Consider the following 22,991-nt stretch of genomic DNA (forward strand, 5'->3'; position numbering starts at 1 on the left):
TCTCGCGAGCGGCATGCAAGGTCAAACGCTGTCTCGTAATTGGTTTGCTTACACCGACCGACCACACAGGCCCATTGTACGTAGCGATGCGTTCATGTCTGTCCACTGAATTCGATAGAACTCATCAAATACATAATTTGTCTCTTTCGTTTATACTTTTATACTCCTTTCTAACTTTTCAGGAGTATTTGGAGTAACTGCAGAATACCTAGACTTTCTCAAAGTCCGTTTCCGGTAATTAAGTCCGTCGCTCTTTACGCGGCTACGTGGCTAAGTGGGTAAACGGCTCTTATTTCTCGTAGATGGTAAAGCATTCGATGTGGCGGGGTATTCTGCAGTTAAGCCGAGTATTTTTCTTCGCGTTTTTCCGCGGCAATCTTCTTGTTAACTTCATGTCAGTTCGCGAAACATTTATTCCTATAGCTAGTTTCCAGTCCCATTCGGGGGCAACGTTCTATTGATCAGTCAATCGACGAGGCGCAACAGCAGTACAGATTCCGCTGACCGCCTCACGACATTAGGTGATAGACTCACGCCATCGCCATTAAAAAGAATCAGTGGGATTTTAAAGATTACTGCCATTTTAATGATTAAGAAGCCAGTAGATACAATTTACGCACTGTTATTACAGTTACTGATTAAACTCCATAAACGTTATATTTTGTTGGAAGAAAAAAACTTATATAATAAAAAATAAAGGAGATTAAAACCTGCAAAATATCACGGTTTCCTTTTCTTGTTTCAAGCTTACGCAAAGATGATCAACATCGGGCATACACTAAATCGCACTGTTTCAATGCAGTTGTTTAAAATGAAGAAAACGCAAACAACTTGGCTCCTCTAGGTTCTAAATTGGATTCTACCCTTAAAATTAACTAAAAATCATTAAAACAAGGCATTGCTTGATACTACTTTACATGATAGCTTGTACCTGTCAGGGGGGGGGGTATTTTTACTAACTACAACTCGAAGGCTATACACAAAAGTATCTGTCTTGTATCGGAATTACTCTTTGTAAAAAAATCAAATAATCAGCTGCTTAGACTGTTCGCAGTCTCTCCATTTGTGAATGACGTAAACGGCGAGCAAAGCGAGCGTGAAGCACAAGGGGGTCGCGCTTCTCGTAGTTTGCTCTGGGGCCCAGTTCTTTCTCGATTCTTTTTCCGCGTTCAACGATCGAAGAAAATTACGAGACAACAGACTGTGATTGTGAACAGTCTATGTTAACTGACATGGATTGTATGACAAATATACACTGCTTAAAGAAATGTCATTTCGCTTTTTTTTATCACTTCATACATTTCATTTATGTTTCTTCCTGCGAATTTCGTCCTAAACCTTCTTACCGTCGATTCCGAGGCACGGTGGTACTTCTGATTACAGACATCTTCCACTCATACATCCATTAATTTAACTTTAAAAAACACCTACAATTAATAAAAAATACGTTAAAAAGTCCTAATAAAAACAATTCGTGCTAGAACTTCGTGCTACGTTAAACTAGTTTTGAACTGTGTTTGAATGTAAAAACTGCAAAATAAACTTGGCAGGGAATATCTAAAAAAAAAGAAAACTGACTATATGCGCAGTGGGAAGACATCAGCAGAGATCGAATTTCTCGTCTTTGTTTGATACAGGCTCAGTGGAGAGAAATTGGCGCGAAATTAAATGTGACCAACAATTCTAATATCATCAGATCCCGCTTTCTTAAAGCTCCGCCATAGAAATCCCATTATGTTCAAACCGTCAGCTTTAAGCTAGCAACAAAACAATGCCCGACAAAAATGCTCACAAATTGAAAAAAAAAACTATCTCAACTCATAATTCGAAAACACGTCACTCGGCCACAAGAAAGTGTACCGTATCCAAAGAACTTATACTTCGTTTCTCGCCCAATCAGAGATAGCACGTCAGACTGCGTCACAACTACGTCATAACTTTGTCACCCATGCGAGTGAAATACCGTCATCTTCTAGGTCCTTATGCTGGCATCATACGGTTCAGCTAGCTCGTCTTCCTGGATAAAATTATTTTCGTCCTCTTCTTGTTCCAGGCGGCTCATAGGCTTGTTTCTTGCCATTAGAGTATAGTAACGATATTTCATTACACGGTGCTTGTACACAAAGAACCCAGCCACAGCCAAAAGAGCGAGAATAATGACAACTCCCACGCCAATTAACGCCATATTGACTTTGTTTGACTGCTTGACCACATACGCCACAGTTCCACTGACGGGGACCCTGACAGTCACTGTTGGTGTCTCGCATTTTTCTGTTCCAGGAGTCGATGGCACATCAGTGTCCTCCCCAGTCCCCCAGCAAGGCACAGAGCGTAGGTAGGTTATATTACGAGTGCCGTTGATGCATTCGCCGGTAATCTTTGTCACGTCATTCGGTCGGCACTTAGGGCATGCGTACAAGGACTTCCATACAAAGTAATATTGACAGGGGCCTCGCCTGTAGTCTGTGTACTTGTTTTCGCGGCCTGGGTTCCCAACTCCCGCTTTGACGTCACACCTAAGGTCTATGAGAGTGTTATATCGGGAGTATTTTCCTTCAAAATAAAACAGAAAAACACACACATGAAACAAATAGTTTCCAGTATTGGTCTACTAGAAGTTTCGGGTGTGGCTATGAGCAAAATTGTTCACTATACCATTATTAAAATAAGGTAGGAGCCCATTATTAAACTAATTAAGACATTCTATATAAATATCGCATGTTCGCTCCATAGTCAAAGAGACGTAATTTAGCTGGAATAATTCACTTACCCTGGTTGTAACACTTGTCGCCATGAAGTAACTCCACAAACAAACCACTTCTGACGTCATCTTTGGCTCTGTAACCAATCACAGTACCCAGATCTATGTCCCGTATGTACCATGATGACCTGCAAGCCATCACGGGCCGGGGAATCTTTGTTCCGGTTGTCCTATTACGATACGTGCACGAGCTGTTATCGTGATCAAGGGTACAGAGGTTGACATAGATCGAAGGCTGGTACGGCCAGATGGAGAGTCTAGATGTCAAGGAGAGATGCTCGTTCAACAAACAATTTGAATAAATCAACATGAAAAGTCGCGATTTTAAATGGTTGCTATTGGGAATAACAGATGTAAGCTGTGTCATACTGATAACCCTTATTTCAAAGCCAATATATTTCTCTGTTCTGATGTAATATATATTTTTTCAACTTTACTTCACCTTTTCATCTTAACATGCATTTTTGAAAAACATTTTATTATCAACTTACATATGTACACGAGTTTAGGTACCTGAGGGGCCTGAAGGGGTAAAATGGAAACTACTGGATCGGGACAAATTTCATTGGGAACATGAATTTGGGTCACTGGGACTGGGAATCACAAACAAAAAACAAAAGAACTGAGACTGGGATCTGGGAAAACAATAGGCTGGGAAATGGGATTTATACCCCCACCCACCCCCCTCTTCAAGGTCCTCTATCCTGTTTGTAATTCCTTCGTGTGGCACAAATAAAATAGCGACAGCGACCCCCGAAAGTTGTGACAGAAAAATGCTGCTAATTTCGAAAGAAACACACGAGAGTTAATACTATAGGAACTTGACAGTAATATCACAATCCACCGTAAGGAAAAATACCTTGCGAATCCAACACAGCCAATAGAAACATACACATTTGTCCCTGTACTAACAGCATTGCGTATGCTAATTTTGGTATGCTAATTTTAAGTTTTTAATTTAAAGTTTTTAGGTTTCTTGTGCGCATAGAATTATGGATAAATGTACTCGTCGCCATATTTTTTGCGTACCGTGAATTGACTTATTCACTGCTCAAACATGAAACACTTTGCTCTAATTGGTAAAAAAAAAAACGTTACAGAATTTCAATTGTTTTTCCTCAGGGAGGGGCAGGGTTTGATATTTTTCTTACCGTCCTCCTGGCGGTGGCCCCCTGGGTCTTGTCTCATATAATAATGCCTCGATCATTGGTCCACCAGGGCGAGACAGTTTGTTGAGGTCATAAACCACACCAGGGGCAGCAGTGAATTTACAGCCCCCTGTGGTGCAGCCATCTTTCTTTTGGAGTGATTTTGTGTTGTTACCGCACCTTAGGCACTGTTCACTTCCCTCCTGAAAATTGCAACAAATCGTTATTTATCCACTGATAATGAAACGCACTACTTCAAGTATTTCTGCCCCTTCCATTTTATAAGGTGAAGCGATGAGAAATTAAAATAAATCGAAGAATAAAAATTTTTTTTTTTTTTTTTTTTTTATTCTGGGGTGGGGGAAACCCCAAAAAAAAAAAAAAAAAAAAAAACCAAAAAAACCGGGGGGGGGGGGGGGATGGGGTTAATTAACCATTTCCACGTGACTTATGACTTGCATGCATAATAAAGTTCTATGCAAAAGACTTTGAATTGCAAGTAATTCCTGGAAATGACTGAAGATTACATTTATCGTGTAAATCTACCAAAGCGGAGATGAGAAGATGTTCGGAGCCAATATACAGTAGCAAAGAATTGTCTGCATACAACACGAGAGTGACAATTACTCCCGGTGAGAGACACCTGATGACAACTTATACCACATAACACAAGTATTACCTTAAGGTAGTACTTTTGTTTGTGACTACTAAATATAATTTTACTGATTTTAGCGAGTTGGGCAAAAATCGCTAAATTTAGTGCTCGCTAAACTTTGCCTCGGTCAAATTTAATGCTCGTTAAATTTTAGTACCTCCCCTCCCACCCCAAAGGGAAACAAATTAAGCATAATTGACTTGAAAAATTCTTTTAAATATAGATGCCAATAACTCTGTTCTTTCTGCCAATGCAAATGTTTGTTCAATTTCAAGTGAGTTTGTTCTTTTACTGAACATAATAAAATCTAAAATTAGTAGTCAAGGCTAAAAACAGTAACCTTAAGGTACAGTTACAGAGCTTTTAGCCAAAACTGCACTTTCTACATGACAGAAATGCAAGGTACTCACTCCCTTCAACACAAACTGTACCTGAGCTGCAAAGTAACCGTCATCGCATGCTTTGCACTTCTCTGATCCAGCTGAACTTGCTGTCCCATTTGGACAAATTGTACAGTCAGTGTTTTCTGAAATACTGTGGTATCCGGCTGGGCATGCTGTGCAGTTTTGAGCCTCTCCAGATGGTACTCCAAGAACACTGATGGAAAAAACCTTTCCCTCGAACGCAGTTGAAAGCGCTCGTGACTCATCCTGTTGGTGGAAAACCCATCTGTGATAAAATAGAGCCATGATTAGAATCAATTTCTCCACACTGGCCCACATTGCCAGAGCTCATTCTAGCATTTGTGACACAAAGCAACTACAATCAGTGACAAAACCTTGGTGCAGTTGCTGTTTTTGCTTACTTGTAACATAAAAAAAGTTAAGTAATTTCCCCTCTCCCCCTTTGCAATGTTGCGTAGCATGCAAAAAATAATGCCTGCAATTGCTGCTTACTTTTGCTCACAAACTGAAACGCACTGCACGGGGAGTTTAGGCACATTGTACTATCCAACATTGAAACGGAGGGAGGGGGTGGGTGGGCCAACAACTTTTGTCAATGATTGTAGGTGCATTGCTACTGCTCCTTTTTTTCTGGATAAAATGCTAGTCCTGAGTTAACCCCAGCATTCTGTCAGGTTGCCATAGCAATTCCCTGGTACCCATTTATACATGTGGGTGGAGAGAAGCACTGTGAGAGTAAAGTGTCTTGCCTAAGAACACGACACCATAACCCTGGCCAGGAGCCAATCAAATACTTCTGGCTCGACCCTGGAGCAGTAAACACTTTCGGCCCAACCAGCATTTAAACCTGAACCACTCAATCTAAAGTCTAATGTTCTAACCATTTAGCCAAGGTGTTCCTACAAGATGACGGTTCTGGAGCCAAGCACAGGAAAACACACAGTAGTCAACTCATAAACTTCAGAGCTTAGCAAATAGAAAAGCAAAGCCACAAACAAAAAAGTAAAATATTATTATTACCTGAAAGAATAGTTGCCTTTTTTTAGTGGATAAACATGAGTTATGACTTGACCATCTCGTTTAGTTTCATGTCTGTATGAATAACCTCCTTTGGGACGTGTACAGTTCACTTCGTCCACAACAGTATTGTTAACATCCAAAACTTGAAATATCAAGTTGCAGTCCTGGATCTTAGCCAAATGTTCTCCTCGTGCCCCTGGCTTTGGTGCTACTGCCGTCAAGTTACAAGTGATGGAGCAGTTAAACACAACCTTTGCCAGTTCAGATGCTACCTGATATTTGGGTGACTGCAGTTCAGAGTGAACATTTCCAATGACACGTGCTGTACGAATTACATCACCAGAAGGTATCCAACCATCCTAAATAGAAACATAAACAAAAATATAGTAAAGTTCCAAAAATAACCCCAGACTATTATTATTCAGTGTTATGGTTATTGTTATTGTTGTTATAATTAGCATTTATTTAGTAGTATCAGTATCCATATCATTATCTGCATTTGTAATAGTATTTTTTTTTTTGGGGGGGGGGGGTAGCAGGTTTGGGCACAGAGGAGGTCAAAGGCTGGTAAAAGGTCTCGGCGAGAGCTACTGTTGCCATAAGGTACGTCTTGAAAGTACTGAGAAATACCTTCCACCTCCAAAAGGCTCTGCCAGCTAGTCATTATGTCACACCACCACTTTTGGTGACCCTGCTAATGCAGTTTAGCTGAGCGACAATGGCAAAAGGCGAGTCTCCAACACCTTTAAATATCTGGAATCCGTGGCTAAGGAAGGACACCCTAACAGAAAAACCCTGGCCAGCCCTCCAGGCTAGGAGTTGGGTATGGCACTAATCCCCCAAGCTATTAAAAAAATAAAAAAAAAATTACCTTTATTTAAACACGGTAAAGATTAAAGCTATAAGCTTGTGGGGCTGTGTATTCCTGATCAAATTGGAATTTGGAAGTGTTGATTTTTGTGGAGGGAGGAAAACCGGAGAACCTGGAGAAAAATCCTCGGAGCAAGGACAAGAACCAACAACAAACTCAACCCACATATGACACTGGGCCAGAAACCAGAAACAAAAATGTCCCTATCCTCCACCTGGGGGGGGGGGGGACTAAGGTAAGCAGGTTACAATAAAGGTTAAACAATACATTTCAACCTCCCTAACAGGCATGTCCTGTAGGTGGCCTGACACCTCCCATAAGCAGACACCTCTCCTTAGTGAACACTTTGTTCTGCCCCAAGGGGGTACAATATATGTAGTTACTGCGAAATGCAAAAATGTATCCACAAGGTGATACTGACCTTAATGCTACAGTCTCCACTACATTGAGCAGTGAAACCTTTAGGTAAAGTATTGTTCCTCCATATGTAGTAATGTTTGCCTGCTAAAGCGACATGACCAGGAGAACATTTCTCACATTTCACACCAGACGACTTTAGACCTTTTTCGCATACTTTGCACTGAGGTTTTACACCATCATTTTTAATCTCAAAACCAGGCTGGCATTTACACTTCCATGGTACTGTTCCAAGAGAAGAAGAAGAATTCCCAGGATTGCAAAGAAGCCTGGCACCATTTAAACCTGAAAGTTGAAGAACAAATAGGATGAGTAGTTATTCAGTTTTAACCAAACCTTTTTTCAAAGCCACTGTTTGCAGCACAAAAAAGATTAAGCATGACAGGCTGTCTTTACTTGAACATGTCTTGAAAGAACATCTTGTATTCTGCAAACTGTGTCTTATTTCTCTGCTGTCACATATTGGTGTAAGTTAGCTATTTTGCTTACCGGTAAACAAACCAGAGGAATACAGTATGTAGGCCTGTCTTTAAGTACCGGGTATTACACATTTTGGGATTAATAAAAATATAACGGATAATGTTATAAATTCTCACTACTGGTATTCTCCCAGCTTCTTTTTCCATCCAAAATAAAATTTTTAAAAAAAGAGAGAACAATAGGTTTAGAACGCATAATAATTATTGCTCTTGAACCCCAAATATTTTCCAAACACTACTTAATTAAGGTGGCTCGTAATAGTTTAGATGTCCTCGTCTTTGTATTCTATTGCTGCTACATCAGTAATGTTGAGGTTTCACTTTCAGTACATCCTTGTAAAGGTTTCACTAATAAACAAATTGGAGTCACTGTGACATCGAAATTCGTTGCTATGGCAACTACAAAAGTGGTCAAAGATACCTTATTTTTGACCGTTTGAGGCTAATTACGCTAAAACTAGACGGTAAAAATTTTTGTATTTCATATATTTTTGTCTTAAGGACAAAAGAAACTACCTGACAATATTTTAAAAAATTCTGTCAGAAATGTTCAGAGCCACCTTAAATTTATGCAAAAATGACGTAGCTCTGAATCCTTTTGACAGATTTCTTTAAAAATTTACAAAAATGTTTATTTTGTTAGTTGGATAAAAATATGTGAAAAAGAAGAACTTTAACCGAGTAGTTTTTGAGTTATTAGCCTCGGAAGGTCCAAATTAGTGCTTCTTTAACCTCATATGACGTTGCCATGGAAACGGATTTTGACGTCACTATGACCTCAAATTGTTCACTGGTTAATCTTGTTTACGTTTGAGCTAAAAGACTTTCCTTAACGTTATTGGTATAGCTGTGATAGAATACCAAAGACGGGCTTGTCTAATTCCGACTAAACTATTACGAGCCACCTTAAGAAGTAATTAAGAGAAAGAACAGACACCGGTAAACTAGAGGTTGGGACTCTTCAAATCTTAAACACTGAAATTGCATTAAATTATTATTTACCAAAGAACCAAAAAACTTGTTTTAAACTAGCTACCTTACGAGTATACCTACAGTACCAATGTTCATAAATCTATGAATTTGTTGAGGATTTGCAAAGAGCTGGGCAAGCTACACATCTCCTGCTAACTCAAACTCCTTGACAATAAATTGTTGTACAAGAACAAAAGAAACTCCTTTTTACTAGAACCAAACCTGAACACAGTAATCACCATACATTTGTGGGTCTTAGGTCTTAGGTTTTGAGACTTGGTGGGGGTTTAAGATCTTAGTTTTAGAAATTTGAAAGAGGTCTTAAGTCTTAGCTTAACAGATTAGGAGGGGGTCTTACGTTTGAGTTTTAGAGATTTGGAGGGGGTAATAAGGGTCTTTAGATCTTAGGTCTTATAACTTAGGTCTTAGATCTGAGGTCTTAGGTCTTAGATCCTAGAACTCAGGTCTTAGATCTGAAGTCTGAGGTCTTAGGTCTTAGAACTCAGGTATAAGATCTTACATCTTAGAACTTAGGTCTTAAAGGTCTTAGATCTGAGATCTTAGATCTTAGAACTCAGGTCTTAGATCTTTAGATCTTAGGACTTAGATCTGAGGTCATAGGTCTTAAATGAAATTCATATGAAAATATAAGAACCTATTTTAAGAACCTTGGTAGTCTAAATTTGCTTTAAGTACCATTTATATAAGAACCTGCTCAGGCTAAATTAAAAAATCCAGGTTCTTATATGCGGGGCCAGTTTTACTGTATAACTGGTATAGATTATCATATGTTTCTAAAATATAAGACCTTGTAGGACAAAAATAAGTAATGCATCCGACTTAATAACGGTTAAATATTAACATTTTTTGGCTAACACAACTCCTGGTAACCCAGTAGTTTACATTGTGGTACAAGTATGTCCTGGTATATGGTAATTATATTGCTAGTGGTAACCACAGGTCATAAAGTGCAGGCCTGGAGAAACTTTTTTTTCACATTCTAATCGTTCTTTGTGGAGGAAAAAATTCTAAACTTTCTGTTTGAACGATACATGTTTAGATCCTTTTGCATTGTAACCGTTCATGGTGGAAGATTAGAACAAATAACTTAGGTCACCTCATTTTCACGGCAATTATTCCACCCAACAGGTCGAAAAATCGCTTGACAAAAGTAAAGCTAAACATGAACCAATTCTTAATTCCTTTCAGAGGAGCAGCATGATCATGTCCTTTAACTCACCTTTAACAGTGACATAGTAAGGTTGCAGTTTAGTACTACACTGTAGACCATTTTGTGATGGTGTACATGAACATGTACTCAGCTCTCCTGGAGCAGTAATGATGTCATCTGGTGTGCAGATAGGTAAAGGGAGACACTTTGATGCACCTAACATGGCATAGGTACTTGGTGGACAAGCCTCGCATCGGTCTTGGCCTGAAATTAGTCACAAAAGGAAATTTGTAGTTTGATAAAAGGGGTCAAGTTTCAAATAAGGAATTGACTGAGCCTCAGCTTACTAATACTCCACAACTTTCAACAATTTGTTGACATTTCCTGGTTATACTAATATACATATAATGTTCAGACAGCAAAGTACATTCATGCATACACCAACCTTCACTGGATTGATACTGGAAATATGAGCATGGAGTACAACTTGAAGAACTTGTTTTGTTACTAAAAAAACCTGGTGGACACTGTTTACATGTCACAGTTGGTTCGACAGTGCCAACCTGAAATGACAATAAAAATAATATTACTACTACTTATCCTCATCGGGCCCATGAGGACTCTTGAGGCCGGAAAACTGAGATTTTATTTTTTAATTTCATTCATTATACATCAGGGAAGTTGTCCCTGGAGGGGAGGGGGGCACCCTGTTTATTTTTGGGTGGGCATGTGACGCTGGAAATTTGAAAACCTTACCCTATACCAGACCATGCAAAATCAGCTGATTTTGCAACCCTATACTAGACTAGACCTTATCCCATTTTTTTTATAACTGTACAGTATCACTATCAGTGTTTCAATGAAAAACCATATGTCGCAATGATTTTATTTAAATTTAGGGAAGCTCTTTCTCTTCTGAGTTTCTATTCCTATACTGGACTTAATTTGTCATACCACTGATCAGTTCCCTGGCAAATGCTACCCTTTCCTAGACCAAAACTCTCTGATTTCTATAGCCTCTCAGAAGAGGCCCCCCTGGGGAACTTGATTTCAACAGCTATGACCCTGTGACATTTTTGTGCTATATTTGCTTCCTTTTGCACATACAAGTCTAAAATAAAAACATTACTATGTGGTTATTGACTGAGTGGAAGGGCAGACAGGAAAAAATATTTCAAGGTCATGGTGTACAGACTGAACAGCAAGGTCTCAGTAATTGTACATATCTAAAATATTATTTTGTATTAGTTCTCGCCTTCAAGTAGCCTTCTTTGTTGTATGTTGTTTTTTCTTTTTTCTTTTGATTTTAGTCATGTAAGTGTGTTGTAAATCATGAATAAAAATATAAAAAAATATATATCAGAAAATGTTTCTTTAGTTGACTACTTGAAAAAATAGTGACAGCACTGCAAAAGAGCATTCAGCATCAAAATATTGATGAATTCACTTCATCAAAGTTAGCATCATAGAGCAGCCTTCACCATCAACAATAGCTCATGTTGCTTACCAGAGTGATGGAGCGAATAAAAGCCTTGTCTACGAAGGATGAAGCAAAACTGAAACAACCTTTGCGAAAAACCCACTTCAATGTATGCCTGCCCTAGAAATTGAAGAAAAAAATGCAATTAATCCCTTAGCTAAGCTACTCCCATCATGGAGTGTAACATTCAAACATTTTCTAATTCCATAGATCCTCAGTTCCATCTAAACGTTAACCACCTTGGTGACAACACGCTATATATGTTGCAGTTACTTTTTTATTTTGACTATTTAGTTTCTTTTAACAAGCGTGGCCGAGTGGTTTAGGGTGCTGGTATTGTAATCCGGAGGTCCCCGGTTCAAGACTTGCCCTTGCCACTAGCTGGATTTGTTTCTCGGTTGTCCCGAGTTCAAATCCTCGACCAGGCTTTATATATAGCCAGCTGGTCTGCCTCCTGCCAGTTGGGATTTTTAACCTTGTCACGGTTATGTTTATTTAAAATTATTTGTTTCCTCTGTTTCAGTGGCATGCCTGTAAACTAGCTATCTCGTTGAGATATGAAGCTAAGTGCATGACCATTATAAACATACTTATTTATTTTAAGTTGGGTTTTTATACTAGGTAAAGAATAAGGTTAGGGTATGGGTTGGAGTCATATTTTTTTTTAAAAATAGTGGTTCACCCAACATCTCCTACATGGCAAAGTGTATAAGGGGTTGGACAGCAAATCCAGAGGTTGAGAGTTCAAATCCAGTGCAGGTTAGTAATAGTACTTAGGAGAGGGGAATAACAGCAGATAGTAGGGGAGGGTTAGTAAGGATAGTGGGGGGGGGGGGTATGAAACATCAAGAGAGGGGATGTGTTTTACTTTTTCTACCTATCCGTAGTAAAAAACTAACTAGTTAAAATAAAAATTAACTGCAACATATACATGTTCTTATTAACTAGTTTACCATTGTCAGATTGTATGTCTTGATGGACCACTGAAACTGGTTTCCCTGGTAATCCAGCATTTGCTGATTGTCAATAAAAAAGGCCAGACCATCACATCCTAAATATGCTGGACTCCTACAAGCTCGGCTATCCACACGATACTCAAAGCTGACTTGGCTGTCAGGCATGACAAACTCCTTGTTGGGTATTAGCAACACGGATGACATGCATCTTGTTATGGAATTATCCCCAGAGTCGATTGTAAAGTTGTCAGCTGTGAAAAAGAAAATTAATTAGTATATAATTATTAACAGAGATAAGACGTTAAAATATCAGACAGTGACACAAGCTATATAGAAATGTTCTCCCAGCACAACAGGAGTCAAACCTATGACTGGAAACCAGTCAGAAACTGAGCTACAAGTGTGTGGAAAGCATACACATTTTGCATACCACTAGTTATTCACAGTACCATTAACTAAATCATTTTATCTTCAGCCACAATTCAGCAGAAGTAGCGGGGGAATTGTGCATTTAGTACTGTGTTGAAATGTAAGTGCTTCTTTTTCCTCTGCTGCGCTCTTGGACAGGACACTTCACTCTTGGAGTAATTCTCTTCAATCACTGGTTATTGCCTCATAGCCTGCATTGCAGATGTTTTCTGAGGGCTTGTGAGTTACCATTTTGCAATCATGGCGTTCATTCGCTGGCATGTTCCTCCCCCTCCCTCTTGTAGCCTAATGACCACCCCCTGGGTCACAATGTTTTGTACTCTCCCCAGAAACATCCTCTACTTTCAAAATCCAAGATGGCAGTCACCTATTTTGCAATCGACAAGGAATTATGCAGCATTTGCTTGATCGCCAATAACCTGGGGGTAAACTGTGACTGTGAGAAGTTCATTCACAGTGAGAGGTCAGCAATACTTTCACACTTAATGCTATCGAAGCGTAAGTTAAATATTGGCCAGCTGAACCAATAGCAGATAAAAAATACTGATTTCTACAATTTTTGTTTTGTATTATTAAAATTGAGTGGTACATCAAGACAATATTCCCTGTATTGCTGATGATTTTCTTTATTCATGTCACCTGTCTGCTTCACAAATATGCACTGAGATACATGCACCTTATTGAATGGTTTAACATATACCGGTAATCATTTCCATGCTCCTCTAGTAATTATAAACCACTTTGTCTTTGAAATAAAAAGGCCTATGTGAGTCCTTATTACAAGTGCTCCCAAAGGAAGAGGGAAACCTTGCATGGTATTTTGCATCCTGAGTCAGCCAATCATATTAAATTTAAAATCATTAACACTTGTTCTGCAAATAACAAATTCATTTACAATTTATAAAATAAATTAATTATAAAAACACTGACTACTGCCTAATATATTTATTAAGAAAAAAATTATTTAAGGATTTAGTTGGCCTAGAAGTTAAGGCACTGGACTTGTAATCTGGAGGTCCTGGGTTAAGATCCTGCTCTCTGCTACTAGATGGATTTCTGTTCAGTGGTCCCAAATTCAATTTCTCCAATTTGCTTTGTATATTATAGCCAACTGTTCAGCCGCCCAGCAGCAGCTGTTCTTTTTACAATTACCGTGATATTATTGTGTGTGTTTATTTACAGAGTCCTATATTAAGCCCTGACCAAATAGCAACACAAGTAGAGGCAAGTTGAAAACTTGCATCTCTGTTTGGCCAGGGACTTGCGCGCACTTGTGTTGACTTGTCTTCACTTTGGTCAAGATGAAATTTGCACTTAAGTAAACGCAAGTTTTTCACCGTTTGGCCACCCAACGCAAGTCAACGCATTTTTTGCAGTTTACTTCAAATACTGAATTGCACCTCGTAGCATTTTAAATTAAGCTTTAAGGCCAAACATTAAAGCGCAGTTAATGGAGCGAGACGCTCGTGGCCCCCGCGGGGTCGTTAATGTTTATTTGGATTGTGTATTGTAACGCAATGAAACTGTACGCTTTTCTTGTCTCGAAAGGACAATGATTACAATGGCCGTTTAGATATAAATGTTGCAACACTGTCTAGCACAATTATATCATGCATTTTGTATGGCTAGTCTTTTAAATACTTCTATTCATGTCTCATTTAAGCCTGCATGAGTTCCTTACTTTCTATGGTACACTATTTGCCATTGGCCTAGATCCAGACAACTGTCTGGCTATAAAAGTTTGCAGAATGAACTTTAGCATCATTCGCTAGTTGTATCGCTTGTGTTACTGTAACCTAGTTCGAAATTTGTAAATCGCAATGGCTCGTCCACGTGGCGCAAAACCAAATGGCTGTCGTCCTTGCCGTGCTGAGAACGAGAACTTTGCTAAACTCACCTCCGAAGTACTTCGCCTTCGTCTTCAGGCGTTGAACCTTCCTATTACAGGAAGCAAAGCGCAAATGGTCAAGCGTTTAAAAGCCGCTTTACAACCACAGCAAGCTCAGATGGAGAATCCTGGTCGTGTTCGCAAACGCAAAGCTAACACTCGTGTGGTTCGTGAACGCCGTGACAAACAGCCGAATCCTACTAATCAACCAGACGAACGCGATCCTACAAGGGCTGGCGCCGTCGACGAGGTTGACGACGATTTTTGCTCAGTTAGCTCGGTGAAGGACATTGTAGATCCGCTGGATATCGACGACCCTTTGGCGGAGGTAACTTTGGAAGAAACTCAGCCTGCGCCTTTTACGGCATCGCAGTTGGCCACCATCCGCGAGACGGTGCAACGATCCATCACAGAAGCACTGCAACAATCGCCTCCCCAGCCGCACCATGGCCTTGCCGTGTCGCCATCACTTGTTACACCACGTCGACCTGGCGCCGCTACTCCACTTGGCCTCCAACATCCAGTGGATAAAAATACAGAGGACAAAATCTTGCGGGGTGAGTACCTCGATTTTACTGTTTTACTCCCCGACTCGCTAAACCAGTCCCAGGTCCCCGAGCTTCAGGTCAGATTTGATGACTCGGGTCCAGGCTCCTCCAACATGACCATGGTCCGTAAGCGGAAACCAGTGATCGACACGTTTCACAAGTGGTTAGACGCCTACACCACATACATGATAGTTCTTGTCACAGCCTACCCTCGCCGTTCTTTGGAACTACTAAAGTACCAACAAACTATAAGCTGTGCGGCTACCAAATTTAAAGGTCTGTCCTGGCTCACCTACGACGAACAATTCCGTAAACGAGCCGCACAGGACTTAACTATCAACTGGGGCCAGGTAGACCTTGAACTTTGGACAGTGACATTTTCGGGCCTAGCTAAGCCACACTGTCCTATCTGCTCTAGCCCGCACCACAACCAGAGCGACTGCCCGAGTGCCGACCCTTCCCGCCAGCAGACAGAGTGGACCAGTGTGCTTTCGGTTCAACCGCGCCTCTGGGTGTACCACCAGCTCCTGCCAGTTCCCCCATGTCTGCCGTCGCTGCTATTCCAACAGCCACTCTATCCTCAACTGTCCAAGAAGCATCAGCAGAAAGGACCACAGCAGCCAGCGATACCAGAGCTCCAGCCATGGCGGAAGCGGCAAAAGATAAAGTACACCTCCTGGCCAAGCAGAAGACACCTAATGTATCCACCCCGATTAATGTTAATGTTTTAGAAAGGGAATTATCCCGACATCCTGACCATAATTTTGTTACTAGTTTAATTAATGGTTTACGCTATGGCACACATGTCGGCTATACCGGCCCTGAAAAATCCCGGGTATCCCGTAATCTCATTTCCGCTAACCAGCACCCTGAGGTGGTTTCTTCAAATCTTTCTAAGGAGATTAACCTTGGGCGGGTAGCGGGCCCTTTCAACTCCCCACCCCTCCCTAACCTCCAATGTCACCCGGTGGGTGTGGTGCCTAAAAAACATTCCTCTGAATGGCGTACTATCTACCACCTTTCTTATCCCGAGGGCGACAGCATTAACGACCATATCCCCAAGGATCCCTACAGCCTCCAATATGTTCGGGTGGATGATGCTATTCGCATCCTTAAGTCCCTGGGTCCGGGTTCTTTCATGGCAAAAACCGATCTAAAATCAGCATTTCGCCTGATCCCTGTCCACCCCGATCATTAGCACCTGTTAGGCATTCACTGGCAGAGCCAATACTACATCGACCTATACCTCCCCTTTGGGCTGCGCAGTGCTCCGTTTCTCTTTAACCAATTGTCTGAGGGTCTGGAGTGGATCTTAAAACACAACTACGGTTTAAAAAATGTCATTCACATTTTAGATGACTTTTTTATTGCCGAGCCATCCCGGGTACAATGTTTGTCCAGCTTCGCTACCCTACTACGCCTTTTCATGTCGATCCAAGCTCCCGCTGTCGCGTCCAAGACCCTGGGCCCCTCCCAAGTTCTAGAATTCATGGGTATTGAGCTTGACAGCACCCTTATGGAGGCCCGACTCCCCGAAGATAAGCTTCTCCGCGCCCGGGAACTGTTAAATTCTTTTGATAGTTGGCGCTCTGTGCGCTTGATTGAGCTCCAATCACTCATTGGAACCCTTCAATTCGCCTGCAAAGCGGTTGTCCCAGGGCGAACTTTCTTGCAACGTCTAATAGACCTTACTAGGGGTGTACACAACCGTTTTCATCATATTCGTCTAAACAAGGAATTCTTCAAGGACCTTATTATGTGGAAAGCCTTCCTTGCGGGGTGGAACGGTCGCTCTTTTTTCTTAGACTCCACAGTCACCCCGTCCCCAGACATGAACTTATATACCGATGCTTCGGGTACTGTTGGCTTTGGGGAATATTTCAATGGGAAATGGTTCCAAGGAAAGTGGCTCCCCCATATGCAACTTAACAAAGACCGGGGCATAAGCATCGAATGGCAGGAACTTTTCCCGATAGTCGTGGCATGCGCGATATGGTTCCCATATTTTTCCGGGAAGCGAATTCAGTTCTGGTGCGACAACGAATCAGTCGTTGCCATTTTGAACTCGGGTCGCTCAAAAGCCCCCCGGATCATGGACCTTCTTCGGTTCCTTGTCCTTATATCTATGAAGCATAACTTCTATGTCAGGGCCCGCCATGTCCCAGGGGTCTCCAATGAGATTGCTGATGCTCTCTCACGTTTTCAGGTTTCTCGTTTCCAGGCAGCAGCTGAGCACACCCCCTGCACCATCCCGCCTTCGCTCATGACCCTATAAAAGACGAAGTCATGATGTATGCGAACTGAGGCCTGGCATGGACTACCAACCGTACGTACGCCTCTGGGGGAAAGACACTTTCTTCAATTTTGCCTCAGGAACAGATTAATCTCTAGTGAGGGGGACATTCTTCCAGCATCTGAGGACACCCTTATATATTTCTCCTCTTATCTGGCGAGAAAAGTTAAACACAGCACCATAAGGCTTTATTTGGCGGCGGTACGGAATCTTCACATTTCCTGCGGGTATGGCGACCCCCTCCAGGGAAAATTATTATTGAAAAAAGTTCTTAGGGGTATTCTTCGCTTCCAGGGCCGCTCCCGTATCCTCCGCCAGCTGGTTACCCCAGGGGTTTTACTCGCGATACGTCCCATTTTGTGTTCTTGGTTAGGGGAACGGGATTTTTCTATGATTTGGGCAGCTTTTACACTTGCATTCTTTTGTTTCCTTCGTGGTAGCAAGTTTACCTGTCAAGGGGTATCTAGGTTTCGCCCTTTATTTGACCTATCAGCCGACTGTGTGTCATTCTCCCCCTCTCTGGCCAGCCCGCAGCGGATGTCTATTCTTCTTAAGTCATCCAAGACCGACAATTTTCGAGAAGGTCACCGGCTTTTACTTGCATGCTCACCATCACCGCTGTGCGCGGTGTCCGCTATGCGTTCTTATTTTCTATCTGCGCGCCCTCAGGGTCCACTATTTACTTTTCAGTCAGGCCGCCACCTTACTAGGTCAGCGGTCGTTAACCTTCTTCGGGACGCAGCCAGTTACGCCGGTCTCCCTTACAAATCCCTTAAGGGGCACAGTTTTCGGATCGGCGCGGCCTCTACAGCAGCTGCTGCCGGCTTGCCAGATTGGTTAATTAAAGTTCTTGGTAGATGGTCTTCAGACTGCTATCAACTGTACATTAGAACACCTCAAAACGTTTTACTTTCCGCTGCGCCGCAAATGGCCAGCGTTTCTTTCTGTTAAGTTCGTGCTCTATTTGCTTGGGGGGATACCTGCTTCGCAGCTATCAGTGGCGGTTAAGTCTCGCAGCGACTTCCCCAAGCTTCGTTTTCGCTATTTTAGTGGCGCTATTTTACGCTCTTATGCCTCTTCTTGTCCGATCCAGCACGTGCCGGCGGAGTTGGCTCGTAGTGCTGGGGAGATAAGTAAGGCTTGACAACTGTCTACACTCTAGCACGATGCTGACCGGAGGTCAGCTCGTAGTGCCGTTTAGAGTTAGACTTCTAGGGCGCGTAAGCTTTTGGCCTTGCCGACTTGTCCGATCCAGCGCGGGTTTTACCGCTGGGGAGATAAGTTTGGCTTTTGGTCACGCAACGGAAGTTCCTCTGTCACGCCGATTGCGGAGCGGTGTTCCCCCCTTTACGCCATATACGGTGTGGTTTTGTGTCTGATTATTTTTAGTATTTTAAAGTAAAACTTCGTAGGAACTGTGACATTAATTAAGCTTTAAGGCCAAACATTAAAGCGCAGTTAATGGAGCGAGACGCTCGTGGCCCCCGCGGGGTCGTTAATGTTTATTTGGATTGTGTAATGTAACGCAATGAAACTGTACGCTTTTCTTGTCTCGAAAGGACAATGATTACAATGGCCGTTTAGATATAAATGTTGCAACACTGTCTAGCACAATTATATCATGCATTTTGTATGGCTAGTCTTTTAAATACTTCTATCCATGTCTCATTTAAGCCTGCATGAGTCCCTTACTTTCTATGGTACACTATTTGCCATTGGCCTAGATCCAGACAACTGTCTGGCTATAAAAGTTTGCAGAATGAACTTTAGCATCATTCGCTAGTTGTATCGCTTGTGTTACTGTAACCTAGTTCGAAATTTGTAAATCCCACCCTCCCTCCCTTTGGAGGCTTAATTGTTGTTGTAATTAATTGAATAAACTGGGGTTCACCTCTTGCATGACGCTATCGGTTAAGTCTCGCAGCGACTTCCCCAAGCTTCGTTTTCGCTATTTTAGTGGCGCTATTTTACGCTCTTATGCCTCTTCTTGTCCGATCCAGCACGTGCCGGCGGAGTTGGCTCGTAGTGCTGGGGAGATAAGTAAGGCTTGACAACTGTCTACACTCTAGCACGATGCTGACCGGAGGTCAGCTCGTAGTGCCGTTTAGAGTTAGACTTCTAGGGCGCGTAAGCTTTTGGCCTTGCCGACTTGTCCGATCCAGCGCGGGTTTTACCGCTGGGGAGATAAGTTTGGCTTTTGGTCACGCACAGAAGTTCGTCTGTCACGCCGATTGCGGAGCGGTGTTCCCCCCTTTACGCCATATACGGTGTGGTTTTGTGTCTGATTATTTTTAGTATTTTAAAGTAAAACTTCGTAGGAACTGTGACATTAATGGCTTTTTGCAAGCTTGCGTGCACTTGTGACTTAACTTGCGTGTCCGTTTGGCCACCCAAAGCAAGTCTGTACGCAAGTTCAACTTGCGATTACTTGCATTACCGTTTGGCCAGGGCTTTAGAACAGCAGTGCTGAATATTTGATGCTATTGATCTACTTAATACTACTATTTTATTTTGCTTACCACTTGTTTTCCATGACTGGCAATCTTTAACATAGTCACGTGTCTTTTCACAAAACGTAACAATATCTGAACCTTTAGGTGGTATGGTACCATTACTAGTCCAGTCTCTCCAGTTGTTGATGATTTCCCCCCCTGATCCATAGTAACCTATCTCACATGGAACACACTTGTTACTGGTCAGGTTTCCAGACATCCCTTGTCCAGGGGGGCAGTCACAGGGGATCCCAGCTACTGGAGCTGGAGGTAAAGCTCCACCTTTGCTGGAAAATTATAACAGCATGTAAAATTAATATTTTAATACAAAACCTGTCTTTGTGTGTTGTTGTATTTGTCATCTAAAACATTAGAACAACTGACCCTTTTAAAAATTATTGTAAGAAACACTAAGGATGGCTGCCCAGTCTTATACAACAACAACAACAACAACAAGCTTAAAATATAAAAATGTTTAAAACAGATCTAAAAATACAAAACGACACTCTAAATTTTCGATCGCCTTCTGCGGTCTTCTTCAGAGAATAGGGACTTTAAGATACCTGGACGGCTGACATTGAGGACGGCTGACCGGAAGTAATTTTTCGCGTGTAGCGTATATTGCGCATGCCCGCTCCACGCACATTGCCGTCCAGCTCCGTCCAGCTGTTGTCGAGGACGTGAGAAGTAGAGTTTTGCCGTCCACCAGTGAGTGGGAGTGCTTTTTGTATGATTTCGTTTAAAAGTCTCATTATTTTTTAATTCTGTTACTTTGTTAGGTGGTCCTTTATGGTATTCTTGGTTTGGTACTGATAAAAAGTTAAGAAGTCAAGTTTTATTTGCGGTTGCGAATACATTTGCTGTGCTTTGTATAAACGCTGATGGCGAAGCCACGTGCGTGAAATTATGAACTTTCTTGCTTGCGTTTCTACAAAAATTTCACTTGGAATTTGTACCCTGTGAATGAAAATAGTGCTTTCTGGTCCCAGACTTTGGGCTAGAAGCGCCAAATGTTTTTCTTCGCATGTTTTGGGCTAAGGAATTATTGATCCACTAACGAAGCCGTCCTCCATTCACACACGCCGGCTCTTAACGTTGGAAGTTCCCGCCAAGAACGTCGACATCGGCCCAGTCCTCCTCGCGAAATTCTACCGTCCTCGCACCGTCCTCGAAGTCAGCCGTCCAGGTATCTTAAAGTCCCTAGTGATGGAAGACTGCAGAAGGCGATCGAAAATTAAGAGTGTCGTTTTGTATTTTTAGATCTGTTTTAAACATTTTTATATTTTAAGCTATGACCACAGATCAATCCAGCAGTTTTTTTTTAACAACAACAAGAGCAACTTTATTCGCACCCAAAACCTGTCTTTGTGTGTTGTCGTATTTGTCATCTAAAACATTAGTACAACTGACCCTTTTAAAAATTATTGTAAGAAACCCTAAGGATGGCTGCCCAGTCTTATACAACAACAACAACAACAACAACTTTATTTGCACCCATTAATTAAATTAAATTTACAATACATATAAGAATAAAAATAAAGTATTATTAGCCAATGGTGGTTATTTTGGGCAGCCATGCACTGTATTTTACTTTTATTATTTTTGTCTGTATTGTAAATTTAATTTAATTAAGGGTGCGAAATAGAGTTGTTGTTGTTGTTGTCATAAAATGAGTTTGAGATCTACCACAAAATGCTAGCAGAGAAGTCAGGGTAAGTCTTTTTTTCTAGCAGATTTCTGTCAGATTACAATGTTTACAGTGTCGAAGGAACTGAATGTTGGTCCTTTTTTGTGGTAACAGCAACACAATATCTTATCCCCCTAAGAGTTCACATCATGTGACCCCTTGATAATGATTTGACTTGTTTTTTTGGTAATTAGTTCATAAATTACTAAATAAATAAGCTTAAGCTTCTTAAAAGAAAACCAGTCTGTACTGTTACTTTGTTTCGATATACCCGTTTGTTAATTTATACATACAACAGTTTTTTTGCCAAAACAATTGTTTGCGTTTGAAAGGTGACCAAAATCCTTCAATCCTTTTAGATTTTTTCGAATAAGCACTACACTTGTGAAAATGCAGTACACGTACCGTAGTCTCCAAGATAACAAACATCACATTGTCATTGTGCAATTTTTTCTTTTTCATTCTATTAAAGATAAGGACAGCCTCCTCAGGTAATCTAGCGCAAAGCTATCGAGTTCCGTTTGAGACAGAACGGCAAAAATCGTAAGAAATTTGAGAACAAAAAGTTTATGGTACCGAGCATAAGTAACTTTACATGGCCGCGCACGATCAAATTTTAATCTCAAAAACCATTTCGCGTGACGACGGACAAATCCACAAAACTAGAAAGTAAATTAATCATACACTTAACTTTACTTCCACTTAAAATAATGTATGAAAGTGTAGGTTATTATACAGTTGAGTGAGTTTTTTTTCTGATCATAAGGTTAAGCTTAGATTTTTACAACTGTAAAAATTCCGCAATGAAATACAGAACTCACCAGTCAGTGTTGAGGTAATAAACAACTGATCTTGTTCGTGTTTTTGGGTCACATGGAGTGATATACCGCTTGTAGTCATCTTCTTTACACTGTTGAGATTGTGCTAATGAAAGAAAGGATAAAAAGCACAATACAGTGCCAAGCCATTTTAACAACGGAAGACCCGCCATTCTTACCCGAAGGCTATGGTTATGACGTCACTTATGTCACACCAAAGGCCGCAATACAAAGGGATCGCGGAAATTTGGGAGTTTTTTTACAAAAACCAAAACAATGTACCCGGCTTGGAATTGAGCTTTTCAATATTTTGTTTGTCCGATGTTGTATGATATTTTGAAGATTTAAGATAGTTTAATGTGATTTCATTAATCGTGTTCACTTCTTCTTAGCTCCAGTTATATAATTAACTCCTGACACTTCTTCTCTTTCAGCAACATTTTCAAACTTTTTAGCTGAGCTTTGGGACCTGTGACGAACCGGAAAACTGCTCAAAATTTCC

At 41.2% G+C, this 22,991-nt stretch overlaps 1 protein-coding gene across 1 annotated transcript; it reads right to left on the minus strand.

Annotated features, from left to right (window-relative positions):
* Positions 1 to 951: 951 nt before the first annotated feature.
* LOC144629517 (endosome/lysosome-associated apoptosis and autophagy regulator 1-like) lies at positions 952 to 22,673 on the minus strand. The gene is made up of 13 exons (XM_078487746.1): positions 22,493 to 22,673; positions 20,012 to 20,271; positions 12,332 to 12,585; positions 11,406 to 11,498; positions 10,344 to 10,461; positions 9,968 to 10,162; positions 7,281 to 7,561; positions 5,989 to 6,347; positions 4,996 to 5,233; positions 3,913 to 4,112; positions 2,771 to 3,018; positions 1,382 to 2,553; positions 952 to 1,291 (listed from the first exon to the last, which is right to left on the minus strand). Exons 1-12 carry the CDS (start codon positions 22,660 to 22,662, stop codon positions 1,973 to 1,975), a joined length of 2,997 nt encoding a protein of 998 aa, XP_078343872.1. The 5' UTR covers positions 22,663 to 22,673; the 3' UTR covers positions 952 to 1,291; positions 1,382 to 1,972.
* Between the last annotated feature and the right edge of the window lie 318 nt (positions 22,674 to 22,991).

The sequence above is a fragment of the Oculina patagonica genome, chromosome 11, assembly GCF_052425735.1.
Source record: "Oculina patagonica isolate OP01 chromosome 11, crgOcupat, whole genome shotgun sequence".
Lineage (NCBI taxonomy): Eukaryota > Metazoa > Cnidaria > Anthozoa > Scleractinia > Oculinidae > Oculina > Oculina patagonica.